The sequence below is a fragment of the Coregonus clupeaformis genome, chromosome 7 (genome assembly GCF_020615455.1).
Source record: "Coregonus clupeaformis isolate EN_2021a chromosome 7, ASM2061545v1, whole genome shotgun sequence".
Taxonomy (NCBI): Eukaryota; Metazoa; Chordata; class Actinopteri; order Salmoniformes; family Salmonidae; genus Coregonus; species Coregonus clupeaformis.
In genome coordinates this window covers 31,574,489-31,588,466 of record NC_059198.1, presented here as the reverse complement: position 1 = coordinate 31,588,466, position 13,978 = coordinate 31,574,489, and the positions used below count along the sequence as shown (strand labels likewise).

At 47.1% G+C, this 13,978-nt stretch overlaps 1 protein-coding gene across 1 annotated transcript; it reads right to left on the bottom strand.

The window, feature by feature from the left end:
- Positions 1-8,535: 8,535 nt before the first annotated feature.
- On the bottom strand, positions 8,536-11,988 carry LOC121570591 (dynein axonemal light chain 4). The gene is made up of 4 exons (XM_041882058.2): positions 11,623-11,988; positions 10,870-10,950; positions 10,669-10,752; positions 8,536-9,965 (listed from the first exon to the last, which is right to left on the bottom strand). Exons 2-4 carry the CDS (start codon positions 10,939-10,941, stop codon positions 9,801-9,803), a joined length of 321 nt encoding a protein of 106 aa, XP_041737992.1. The 5' UTR covers positions 10,942-10,950; positions 11,623-11,988; the 3' UTR covers positions 8,536-9,800.
- Positions 11,989-13,978: the final 1,990 nt, after the last annotated feature.

Here is a 13,978-nt window from a genome sequence, read left to right as displayed (position 1 = left end):
GTTGATGATGGAGTCGATCTCGAAAGGACCCAAATACCGGGGCGACAGCTTACGGGAGTCAGTGCGCAGAGGGATGTTGCTGGAGGAGAGCCAGACTCGCTGACCAGGCTGGAACTGGGGAGCGGCTACCCTGTGCCTGTCCGCCACCCTCTTGTTACGCTCTGCTGTCCGTAGAAGGGCCTCCCGGGTGTCCACCCACACCTTGCGGCAGCGACGAAGGTTATCCTGAACTGACGGGACGGCTAACTCCTTTTCCTGAGACGGGAGCAATGGGGGTTGGTACCCCAAAGCCGCCTCAAATGGTGAGAGGCCGGTGGCAGATGAGGTGAGGGAATTGTGGGCATATTCGACCCACGGGAGGTGTTTGGCCCAGGTGGACGGGTTCTGGGATGTCACACAGCGTAGAGCAGCCTCCAGGTCCTGATTGGTCCTCTCAGTATGGCCATTGGACTGGGGATGGAAACCTGATGAGAGACTGACAGAGGCACCCAGAGCAGAACAAAACTCCTTCCATACCCGAGAAATGAACTGTGGGCCTCTATCGGACACTATGTCCACAGGTATTCCATGGGGACGGAATACATGTAGGACAAAGAGGTCGGCTGTCTCACTGGCAGACGGTAATTTTGGTAATGCAACAAAATGGGCAGATTTAGATAATCTGTCCACGATGGTGAGTATGGTGCCATTACCTTCAGACATAGGAAGTCCAGTGACGAAGTCCAAGGCCACGTGAGACCAAGGACGACTCGGGACTGGGAGAGGCCGCAGCAGGCCCGAAGGAGCCTGGTGGGAAGCCTTATTTTGGGCACAGATGGAACAGGCCGCCACGTATTCCCGGACGTCAGCCTCGACGGATGGCCACCAAAAGTGCCTCTTCAGTAGCGACAGTGTACGGTTCATACCAGGGTGGCAGGAGAAGCGCGAGGTGTGGATCCAGTTGAGCACTTCGCGGCCGCACGGCTGCGGGAACATAGAGAAGGTCGGGGGGCCATCGGCCGGTCCAGGTTCCGACTCTTGTGCCGATCGGACGAGGGACTCGATTTCCCAGTGAACAGCCGCCACCAAACAGGAAGCGGGCAGAACAGGTTCAGGATTGCTGGAGTCTTCATTGTCTGTAAACTGGCGAGAGAGAGCATCAGGCTTGACATTACGTGTGCCAGGACGATATGTTAAAATAAACTTGAACCTGCTGAAGAACAGAGCCCATCTGGCCTGACGGGAGTTTAGCCTCTTGGATGACTGGATGTAAGCCAGGTTCTTGTGGTCTGTCCAGACTATGAAGGGTTGCTCTGCTCCGTCTAGCCAGTGCCTCCACTCCTCCAACGCCAACTTGACAGCAAGCAACTCCCGGTTACCCACGTCGTAGTTCTTCTCAGCAGGGGTCAATCTCCTGGAGAAAAAGGCCACAGGATGGAGCTTCTGGTCCGTGGGGGAACGTTGTGACAGGACAGTCCCCACCCCCGAATCAGAGGCGTCCACTTCCACAATAAACTGCAAACTAGTGTCTGGATGAATAAGAACAGGTGAGGTGGAGAACAGTTCCTTCAGTGTACTCACGGCTGACTCGGCCTCAGGCGTCCACAGGAATGGCACCTTTGGGGAGGTGAGCTTGGTCAGGGGGGCAACCACTCGGCTGAAACCCCTGATGAAGCGGCGGTAGAAGTTGGCGAAGCCCAGGAAGCGTTGTAGCTGCTTCCGAGACGTGGGTGTGGGCCACTACGCAACCGCTCTGATTTTGTCAGGGTCTGGTGACACTTGTCCCCGCTCGATAATAAAACCCAAAAAGGGGACGGACTGCCGGTGGAACTCACATTTTTCTGCTTTCACATACAGTTTATTTTCCATGAGGCGTTGGAGAACCAGACGGACGTGGGAGACGTGTTCATCCTGTGACTTAGAGAATATTAGAATGTCATCCAAATAGACAAACACAAAACGGTGTAGAAAATCCCTCAACACATCGTTAACCATGGCCTGAAACACTGCTGGGGCGTTAGTGAGACCGAATGGCATGACTAGGTATTCAAAGTGTCCGAGAGGGGTATTGAACGCAGTTTTCCATTCGTCTCCCTGCCTGATCCTAACGAGGTGGTAAGCGTTACGCAGGTCGAGTTTGGTAAACACGGTGGCACCATGAAGGGGTTCAAATGCTGAGTTGATGAGAGGCAGGGGTACGTATTTCTGACTGTGATGTTATTTAGTCCTCTGTAGTCAATGCAGGGGCGTAATGTTTTGTCCTTCTTCTCTACAAAAAGAACCCAGCACCAACAGCGGAAGATGAGGGACGAATGATGCCAGAGGCTAGGGAGTCGCCTATGTAGGTTTCCATAGCTTCTCTCTCAGTACGGGACAGATTGAAAAGCCGACTGGACGGCAAAGGGGCTCCAGGCAGTAACTCAATAGCGCAATCGTATGGCCTATGAGGTGGTAGTGAAAGTGCTTTGGACTTACTGAATACCTCGGCCAGGTCCAGGTACTCTTCAGGGACTGAAGAGAGGTCTGGGGGTTTGACAGGGGAAGCAGGGGAACCTACAGAGGGCGGAATAGCCGACCCAAGGCAAGCAGAATGGCAGTGAGTGCTCCAACTGTGTATTTTGTGGTTTTGCCAGTCAATATGGGGGGTTGTGAAGGCTAAGCCAAGGGAAACCGAGGATAAGAGGGGAGGCCGAGGAGGAGACTACTTTAAACTGGATGGTTTCTTTGTGATTGCCGGACAGCATGAGAGAAACGGGGACAGTTTGGTGGGTGATGTTGGCAAACTGATGGCCGTCTATAGCGGTTACTGTTATAGGCTTAGGCAGGGGCTTAACAGGGATCTCAGCCTGAGTGACCAGATTAACGTCAAGGAAACTATCCTCAGCACCAGAGTCAATGAGAGCAGCTAATGGGAGAGACAGATTCCTGAACTGGACTGTAGCTGGGATAACTAGACGGGGGTGCTGTGGGCATTGAGTCAGGTGTAGCACTCGCAAGTCGCCCACTTTTACCTGCGAGCTTTGTCTTTTGGGCGAACCGGACAGTTAACCAGGAAATGAGTGCGGTCCCCACAGTACACGCACTCACCAGCCCGCATGCGCCGTTCCTTTTCGGCAGGGGACAGACGAGCACGGCCCAGCTGCATGGGCTCGTCTAGTTCCGTGGAGGGATCCGCTGAGGTGTGTGGGCAGTGTCCGAGTGGTGGTGTTGCTCGGGTTGCAGAAAGCGAGGGGGCCCCGCCTGCGGTGCGGACCCGACCGCCCCTCTCCTGTCTCCTCTCCCGTAGCCTGTTGTCTATTCGTGTAGCAAGGGAAACGAGAAAATGAAGGTTAGCAGGCTCATCACGAACAGCTAGTTCATCCTTAATCGTGTCACTCAAACCGTTAACAAACGCTCCCTGAAGAGCTTCGTCATTCCACTTGGAATCGGCTGCCAAGGTCCAAAAATCAATGGCGTATTCAGCCACGCTACCCGTGCCCTGTCGTAGCTTCAACAGTCTCTTTGTGGCGGTCCCGGCATGGTCCGGGTGATCAAACACAATTTCCAATTGAGAGGAAAAATCGTCAAACGACAGGCTGGCAATCTGCTGAGTAGAACAAGCCGCTTCTGCCCAAATCAAAGCTTTGCCCCTCAGTAACCCCAGAGCGTAATGTACCTTTGAGGATTCCGTGGAGAAAGACAGGGGCTTCTGTTGGAACACCAAGCGGCACTGAAGCAGGAAACCACGGCATTTGTTCAGGTCCCCGGTGAAAGGTTCGGGTGAGGTTGTAGGGGGTTCCCGAAGGGCAGGAGCGAAAGCCGAGCCTGGAGCAACTGTAGGAGGAACAGGCGGAGGAGAAGCAGAGGGAGGAAGAGTAGTGAGTGTTACCAGGTTAGCTACCTGAGAGGTGAGCTGAGATACTTGATCCAACAACCGCTGGTTGTTATCCAATAACATTCCCTGTGAATGGAGGGCGCGTTGTACGCCATCACCCGTTGTTTCATGTGGCATCTCTGCTGAGTCCATGTTTGGCCAGTTCGTTCTGTTAGGCTGGGTGGGGACTCAGGCGCAGAGACGGACACACGGACAAAGAGGGTGAATTAAGATGTTGTTTATTCAGCGTGTTTTGGCAGAGAGAAGTAGTTCAGGGTGGAGCAGCTTCAGACCGGGGTAGGAGCTGAGTGGGGTGGAGAGCCAGTAGCACTGAGAGCTGGATGACGAGGATATCAGACAACAGATGAGCAGGTTGCGGCGTGGGAGTGGCAGGCAGGCAGGCAGCAGGAACAGACGGGATCTGGTCGAAGGAGAGACAGGTTACAAACGTGGCAGAGACAACTATAATGCTGAGAGGGTAACAACTAAACTGAGATTGCTGTACTGGAGCCAAGTTACCACAGGTGGTGTAGGAACGAACTGGCGCTGGAGAGGTGGCCAGCCCGGGTAGATAACTGCTGGTTGATTGGTGACAATGAGCTGCAGCTGGATGTAACTGAGCAGGAGAGAGAATGGCCACGCCCCTGACCTAGATCCTCTGACTGGGCTGCACAGCGGGAGGAGACAGACACAGACAACACACACAGGGAAAAAAGGGAAAAGGAAAACAAGCGGGGACAGGAACAACAGTGCCGGACCGTAACACTCTCTCTCTCTCTCTCTCTCTCTCTCTCTCTCTCTCTCTCTCTCTCTCTCTCTCTCTCTCTCTCTCTCTCTCTCTCTCTCTCTCTCTCTCTCTCTCTCTCTCTCTCTCTTCCTCTCTCTCTCTTCCTCTCTCTCTCTGACTCCTTAATAAATGTGACGGGGCAAAATGACATTTGTAGTATCTTGTCGTTTTGTCAATTTTTTTCCCTTTCTCTCCCTGACAGACAGCTGATAGTGATCCTGTTATCTGTGTTGTCACGTTAGTTCAAACAGAACAGAGGGAGGAGCCAGGTTAGAGTGACCTGGATGGATGTTACAGTGAGGAAGGGACATTCATACCCATTACCCCTTTATTTTAGGATCAATGTTTCTGTGAACACCAGATAGTTGCAATGGAAATACGTATTGTAATACGTAATTGGATTGAATTGCAGATGGGATTTATTACACAAGAACTTGACAGACCCTGACATGGTCACAGAGTGACAAACACACCACACACTACCCAAGCGGCTGAAACAGACAGGGGGAATAAACTCTTAAATCTGCATAGTCGTCTTGTGGGAGACGCTGTGACAGATCGTCATCCCACCCTGCCTTTGAACTGCCTCTCAGTCTTTATATACTGTACACACACACACACACACACACACACACACACACACACACTCACACACTCTGACGGGTCGTCACCCACTGGCTCTCATTCTCTATTGACTGGCTCTCATTCTCTATTTTCAGCCTCATTAGTCTACAGCCCCAGCCCCAGCCCTCTGTCTACTGAGTTTGCATCCCAAATGGCACCCTATTCCCTATATAGTGCACTACTTTTGACCAAGGCCCTCCCTCCCTCCAGACACTGACACATGCACGCATGCACACACACACATACACACACACGTACACACACACATACACACACACACACACAAACAGAGACAGGCAGACACACAGATCAAAGCTTCAAAGCCTGTCCTTTTTCCCTCAGAGCAGTTAAAGCTTAATGTAGGTTGCTTGGAAACGACCCAGAATTCTCTGTGAATCTGTAAGGTGTAGATCTGGACTAAAAAGAAAGGCATGGTACAATAACAACGTTGACGCAGTTGACTAATTTGTTGCACCTCAGAGACTAGGCAGATTTACTTATACAGTGTTGAGAGAGAGAGAGGAAGAGACAGGAGAAAGAGACAGGAGAAAGAGAGGGAGAGAGAGAGGGAGAGAGAGAGGGAGAGAGAGAGGGAGAAAGAGAGGGAGAGAGAGAGAGAGAGATAGAGGGAGAGAGAGGGAGAAAGAGAGGGAGAAAAAGAGGGAGAGAGAGAGGGAGAGAGAGAGGGAGAGAGAGAGGGAGAGAGAGAGGGGGAGAGAGAGAGGGAGAGAGAGAGGGGGAGAGAGAGAGGGAGAGAGAGAGTGTTTCATGTTACAGATGGTGGGTGAAGTGATGGCGGGGCCGGCAGAGAGATCTGTGGGTTGCGCTGGTGGTTCAGTTACTCACTGGCTACCAATGGATATATAATCCATGGGAAATGAAATGCACGAGGGTACACGTGGAATACCAAAACATAGTGCTGCTAACGTGTTCATGTTTCATGATATGACTGATCCAGATTCCACACACATAGCCACACACACGCACACACAGTTAAATAATCCCTGTGTTATCCTGCATCTCTGCATTCCAAAGACTGTCATCCTTGTCTTCATCCCACCCTCATAATGCATTTTTTCTTTAACTCCCTGACTCTTTCTCTCCATCAATCCATCCCTCTCTCGCTTTCTCTGTTCCAAGGCAACAGTTTCTGGGATAGCGCAGTGCTAATCCTCCCTGTCTCCCACTGGGACAATCTGTCACTGGCTATAGAGGAAGAGAGAGAGTGTGTGTGTGTGTCAGTGTGTCAGACTGTGTGTGTTGGTGAGAGAGAGAGAGGATGGAGGAAGTAGAGTGAAAATAAGAGGGGGAGGCCCCAACATGAAAAAATACTACAGTTTACTATAGAATACTACAGTACTTACTATATAATTATATATACTGAATGAAAATATAAACGCAACATGCAACGATTTCAAATATTTTACATATAAGGAAATCAGTCAATTGAAATAAATAAATTAGTCCCTCACATGACTGGGCAGGGGTGCAGCCATGGGTAGGCCCACCCACTGGGGAGCCAGGCCCAGCCAATCAGAATGAGTTTTTCCCCACAAAAGGGTTTTTTCCCCTCAGACGATCCCGCAGGTGAAGAAGCCGGATGTGGAGGTCCTGGACAGGCGTGGTTACACGTGGTCTGCAGTTGTGAGGCTGGTTGGACGTACTGCCAAATTCTCTAAAACGACGTTGGATGCAGCTTATGGTAGAAAAATGAACATTCAATTCTCTGGCAACAGCTATGGTGGACATTCCTGCAGTCAGCATGTCAATTGTAAAACTTGAGACATCTGTGGCATTGTGTTGTGTGACAAAACTGCACATTTTAAAGTGGCCTTTTATTGTCCCCCAGCACAAGTAATGATCATGCTGTTTAATCAGCTTCTTAATATGCCACCTGTCAGGTGGATGGATTATCTTGGCGAAGGAGAAATGTTCACTAATAGGGATGTAAACAAATTTGTGCACCAAAGTTGAGAGAAATAAGCTTTTTGTGCGTATGGAAAATTTCTGGGATTTTTTATTTCAGCTCATGAAACATGGGACCAACACTTTACATGTTGCGTTTATATTTTTGTTCAGTGTAGTAAACCTGTAGTATACTTTAGAATACTATATTACAAACTGTAGTATCCCTCGATCATGTGTAAAATAAAAAGGAAGACATGAGGGAAACGGATGACTCAGGGAGAGGGAGAGCGAGAGAGAGACTAGAGGGTTCTGGGAATCTGGGATGATTAAGAAGAGGAAAAGAGAGCTCAGATTTAAAACCACTCTTACTGCTTGCACTCAATAACAGTGTGAGGCGGAATATGGAGCATTATAAACTGGGTGGTTCGAGCCCTGAATGCTGATTGACAGCCGTGGTATATCAGACCGTATACCACGGGTATGACGAAACATTGATTTTTACTGCTCTAATTACATTGGGTAACCCGTTTATAATAGCAATAAGGCACCTCGGTGGTTTGTGATATGTGGTCAATATACCACGGCTAAGGGCTGTGTCCAGGCACTTCGCGTTGTGTCATGCATAAGAACAGCCCTTATTGGCCATATACCACACCTCCTCGGGCCTTATTGCTTAAGTATACCATTAGTTCTCTAGTCTAGGAGATAGGACGTGCTTAGGTTCACTCACACCCAGAGCAACTCAAATTTCAGGGTCAGTGCTGTGCTCACACACAACCTGCATTTAATATTTACATTTACAATTTAGCAGACGCTCTTATCCAGAGGGACTTACAGGAGCAATTAGGGTTAAGTGCCTTGCTATATGTAAGTATTTACTTCAGAGCTTGGCCTATAGATAAGGACCACCAACGGTCTAGCAGTAAATTGCCTTCTATAATATGAAACTATTCCATCAAAGGGCGGGTTGCTCTGTTGGTTGTAGCGTTTTAAAGGGCGGGTTGCCCTGTTGGTTGTAGCGTTGTAAAGGGCGGGTTGCCCCTTGGTTGTAGCATTTTAAAGGGCGGGTTGCCCCTTGGTTGTAGTGTTAGCATGGTGACTAATTAAAAGGGAACTCCGCAGGGTTTTGGCCTTTCCTAGACCTCCAGCTGCCTCCCTTTTTCCTTAGTCCACAACAGGGGTGAATTCAATAGCGCACACCACAGCCAAACGTTTCTTACTGGACAAATTCAGGTAGGTCCCTCCCCGTTTCATCCCATTTGCTTCATAGTGAATACACACTAGAGACATACTGTATATATAAATCCCCGGTCCACATACTGTCATTCACTTTCAACAAACAACACCCACAATCAGAAGATTTGAAAAAACTAAAACATTTTTGTCACTTTCAGAAATAATTTAATGTGCAATGAATTTATGCAAACACACGGTGTTGAAGTGAAAACAACAATACAACACATCAGTGTTATGGAACCTGGTGGCATCCACGGTTGACAACGTAAAGGTTTCTATGTGGCAATGAGACTGTATGCCTAGTTGATATTCATTGAGATGCAATGCCTAGGGAGTCAGAATAGCTAATGTAATATCATCAGTTATGATACAAATTCATAACAACAACGACACCCAGCCATGACATTCTTGTAACATTGGCGTGACAGAAAATAACTATTATTTCAACAATAAGCTCTTTCATAAAAAGCCCAATGATGATCATATACAAAATCAGATCCTATCTTCACATTCAAGTATTTACAGTACATTGAGAGGATATAAAAGTCCCTGTGCTATCTTATCAGTTATAGGAGAGGTAGAGACACAGATAAGGGTGACGTATGGGACTTGTGTCTGAAAGATGAAGACTAAGAGTATACTACTATAGAAGGAGATAAAAAAGATTATAGAGAGAGAGGATTGGCGAAACAGAGAGAGATAGTGTGAATTGAGAGCAATGAGAGAGACGAAGAGAGTGTGTGTTTGTGTGTGAAAGACACAGAGCTGGATAAATTTTTTAAACAGGTGAGCATGTGATGTTGATGAGAACACACACACACACACACACACACACACACACACACACACACACACACACACACACACACACACACACACACACACACACACACACACACACACACACACACACACCGCCTCGAGTTAAAGAAGTAGAGCAGAAAGTAATAGGGAAAGAGAGTGCAAGTGTTTCAGCCCCACTGAATTCCATCAATAGGATAGTAGGAGAGAGACCAGACTCCTTCATGCAGTGAACACCGTTCTGTAGAAATGATCACATTCGTATACAAATAAAATTTGGTCATTTTCATACTGTAGGTGCACACACAAGGCAAGAGTGTGACATGCTGATATTGAATACAATATATCAAGAACGAGAGCCTATTCAATCAATGATGTAAGGGACATCACACACGCACGCAAGCACATGTACACAGACCCCCCCCACCCAATCCCACCACACATACACAATCAGTAAATAACAACTAAAAAGACTGCATAGCTCAGAGATGGGTGAATCATCCAGGATGTGTATATACATATATAAAAACACTTGTTAGGTAGAGACAGACTGAGGAGGGGTGGATGGGAGGGGAGCCAGGTTGTGTGTGTGTGTGTGTGTGTGTGTGTGTGCTAGGCGCACTTCCACACACACACGGCCAGGCTGCCTCCAAAGAACATGTAGAGCAGGTTCTTGACCTCGTGTGTCACCTCGAAGCCAAAGCCCTCCCCGATCACCACGTGCCACGAGCTGCCAAACTTTTTATCCATCGACTCCTTGATCATCTTCGCTGCATTCTGAAATGGAGGGAGAGAGAGAGAGAGAGAGAGAGAGAGAGAGGTTAGAGATGATACAGAAACCAAATCTAAAGCTGTAAACTTACATTTTCATGCAAATCTACTATTTGTCATCAATGCATGATGTTAGTGAAAATCAGAGTTAAACGCACAGATGTTTAAAGTTATGGGATCCGGTCAATAATGACTGGACCGTCTGGTCCGATTCCAAACCAAATCCCTGGCTCCTATCCCTAAGCCCTTGTCAACACCCCCTTGTGGATTTGAGAGTAAACGGATAGGAGTCAGCAATATGGCTGAAACTCCATCCAGCCCTCTTGGGGTAAAACACTTATCCATAACAAGCACCTGAGGATAGGGACGCAGGATCAGTTTGGAATCGGGCCTATGAGAGAGGAGAGGAAGTGATGGAGGGGGTAAAAGACAGAGGGGAGGAGGAGGAGAGAGAGACTGAGGAAGAGAGCGACAACCAGTGTTCTAGTCCAGATGGACACACAGGGTTGCTGGAATGAGTGGTGAGGCAGGCTGATACAATGCCAGACTGGCTGAGTGGGTGGATTACATACAGGCCTGGTTTTAAAAAGTTACTGGGTCAGATGAGTGGGTGGATTAAAGCAATAGTGAATGTAATGTAATAATCAAGCCTCACTTTGCACAGTGTACAGACAGACACACACACACACACAATCATCATGATCCTGACCTCATTGTTGGTGGCAAACTTCTCACAGGCTGTGACACACAGTTCCATCGTTTCCACTCTCATCTCCTCTGGCATGTCTGTGTGCTGTGAAGAAATCAGAACAATACATTACAACACTCACCATTTACTCCACGAAACCCACGGTCACATAGCCTGTACTTGTGAACCACATATGTGTCACAGCAAGACTATCTGTCTCACCCTGATGAGTGGGAAGCTGTGGAGCCTCTTGTAATCGGCCTCCTCTTTCTTGCTCTCTGTTGTCTCTGCCATTCCCCTCTCCTGCAGAGAAAACACACTCATATTTGAATGGAAGCATAGCCTTCTTGTTTATTTGGCAGGTTAAAATATAGCTATATGTTGCCACAATGTTTGTCAAGTACTAACTATGAGCAAAGGCTGAAATGTTTGTCAAGTACTAACTATGAGCAAAGGCTGAGCTAAAGAGACCCTCCTAGTCCTGCTCACTTCGTATTTGTTTACTTCTACCCATGACAACACAAGCAAGGAATGTAGTGACTGCAGGGTAGGTCACTATGGCCAGGAAAGTGACATGTCATGCATATTTTGCCAATTATCAAAAATGGGTGAAAGGTATCCACAGGGTTGACTAGCTAACGTTAGCTAGCTAGCTTGTAACGTTAGTCTTTATACGTGTAACGTTAGCTATGACAGCAAACTTTGACAGGTAGCTACCTAACAAGACATCTTACTAAAGTATCTGCCTACAGTAGCTGTACTGTCCTGTAGCTAGTTATCTTGTGGCTTGTGTAGGTTGTTGTCTTGCCTTCTCACTAACGTTCTCTTAGTTGCAATGCAATGCTTCAAGTTAATGAAAGAGTTGCAAACATTGCACGGCGTTATGAGCCATTCTTCTGTGAATTCTACTTGATTATGGATAGCAAGTTAACTAAATAGCTAACTGGTAGATAACCTAGCTAGCTAGCTACTTACCTCTGGCTAGCTTTTCAGCAGAAGCTAGGTCCATTTATTGTTGACATGGAAACATGTCGGCCATAGCAACCGCTTCTTTCGTTCCGGGACTCTCCTTCTTCTTCTTCTTCTTCTTCTTGTGCGTTTCCGGCAGACTAGACTTGCGTTTTTCTACCTTTTTCAGGTCGGAGTGCGAATTACACATTTAAATATCTAATAGCCTCACACCCGTAGCAAACGACAACAGCTTCCTTGCTATTTCGCTCTGCCTCTCATTTGAGCCCAAAATTGTTAAAAGCGAACATGTGGTTATAACTCAGCCAACTCACAGAAAAAGTGATCCTATCCTCAGCATACTGCTTGCAACAGGACATGCTTCACAGTCTCTACCTCCCCACAACTCAACCTCATGACCCAACCTCAGCCTTGTCAACAGAACCCCATCCCTCCTTTCACTCCCCAGCTATACCTACTGACCCTCCTCACAGAATTCTGGATAGAGAAAATATGCCTCCCAGCTGTTCTCTCTCCCACTCATGTTGCCACTCCTGGGTCAACCCCTCTGTGATGATGCTCCTACATTCCATCCCCCCCTAATGGGACCACCACAACTTCATCCTGCAGCCATCACCTGCATTGTGGGAGGCTCTATTGTCAACCAATCATTAGGGTGTTTTTGTTTGACCCACACGAACCTGACCAAAGATGTGACTGAATCAAAAAACAACTTTGCCACAATTCATGTATACAGTGGATGTGTACAAATTAATGTGATATAAGTCTCTCTCTCTCTCACCAATTGATTGTACAATGTACACACATATATATTTTCAATTTGTGATATGGGGGTTGGAGAAATGTTTATTATAAACAATGGCAACATCGACTTGTTGTACTGAGCTTTGCTGTTGGAAAACCACATCAGTATCCGACTGTCGGCTGTCACAGATGAACCTCCCCCGTCTTCACTCCTCGACTTTCGTCTACAGTCGGTTGCTTTCGCCTTACCAATCAAACAAGCCCAGTGTTTCTCTTTCATTCCAGAGAGGAACGAGCACTTGAGGGTATAACTTCCAGAAATGAAAAGTGAAATCCATAACTAAATCTATTCTCTGTAGTCTCTAGCCAACATTGAAAACACTAGTTAATGTCCAAAACATTTTATTGGTCTTGTACAGTCCTACTGTAACAGGGTGGATGTGCCTGTAACTGAAATTTGTCTTCCACATTTAACCCAAACCCTCTGAATCAGAGAGGTGCGGGGGGCTGCCTTAATCAACATCCACATCATTAGCCGATGCCAATGGCGACAGCTAGTCTTACAGGGGTCTGACACATAACGAAAAATACATTACAGACAAAAGACTTACATACAATTGACATACATTTAAAAACATGAACATGTAGTTTGTGTGTGTGCATCTATCAGTTACACATACTTATCAGAACATACACACAACAAGTAGGTCACATGGGGGAGAGGCGTTGTGCCGTGAGGTGTTGCTTTATTTATATTTGCTGTTCACTTGCGCTATATATGATGGAAGGGAGTTCCATGCACTCATGGCTCTGTATAATACTGTACATTTCCTTGAATTTTTTCTGGACCTGGGGACTGTGAAAAGACCCCTGGTGGCATGTCTGGTGGGGTACGTGTGTGTGTCAGTGCTGTGTGTAAGTTGACTATGCAAACAATTTGGAATTTCCAACACATTAATGTTTCTTACAAAAACAAGAAGTGACGCAGTCAGTCTTTCCTCAACTCTTAGCCAAGAGAGACTGGCATGCATAGTATGAATATTAGCCCTCTGCTTACAATGAAGAGCAAGATGTGACACTCTGTTCTGGGCCAGCTGCAGCTTAACTATGTCTTTCTTTGAAGCACTTGACCATATGACTAGACAATAATCAAGATAAGATTAAACTAGAGCCTGCAGGACTTGCTTTGTGGAGTGTGGTGTTAAAAAAGCAGAGCATCTCTTTATTATGGATAGACCTCTCCCCATCTTTACAACCATTTAATCTATATGTTTTGACCATGACAGTTTACAATCTAAGGTAACACGAACTAATTTAGTTTCCTCAACTTGTTCAACAGCCACACCATTTATTGCCAGATTCAGCTGAGGTCTAGAACTTAGGGAATGATTTGTACCAAATACAATGCTCTTAGCTTTAGAGATGTTCAGGACCAGTTTATTACTGGCCACCCATTCCAAAACAGACTGCAACTCTTTGTTAAGGATTTCAGTGACTTCATTAGCTGTGGTTGCTGATGCGTATATGGTTGAATCATCAGCATACATGGACACACATGCTTTGTTTAATGCCAGTGGCAAGCCATTGGTAAAAATGGAAAAGAGTAGAGGCCTAGAGA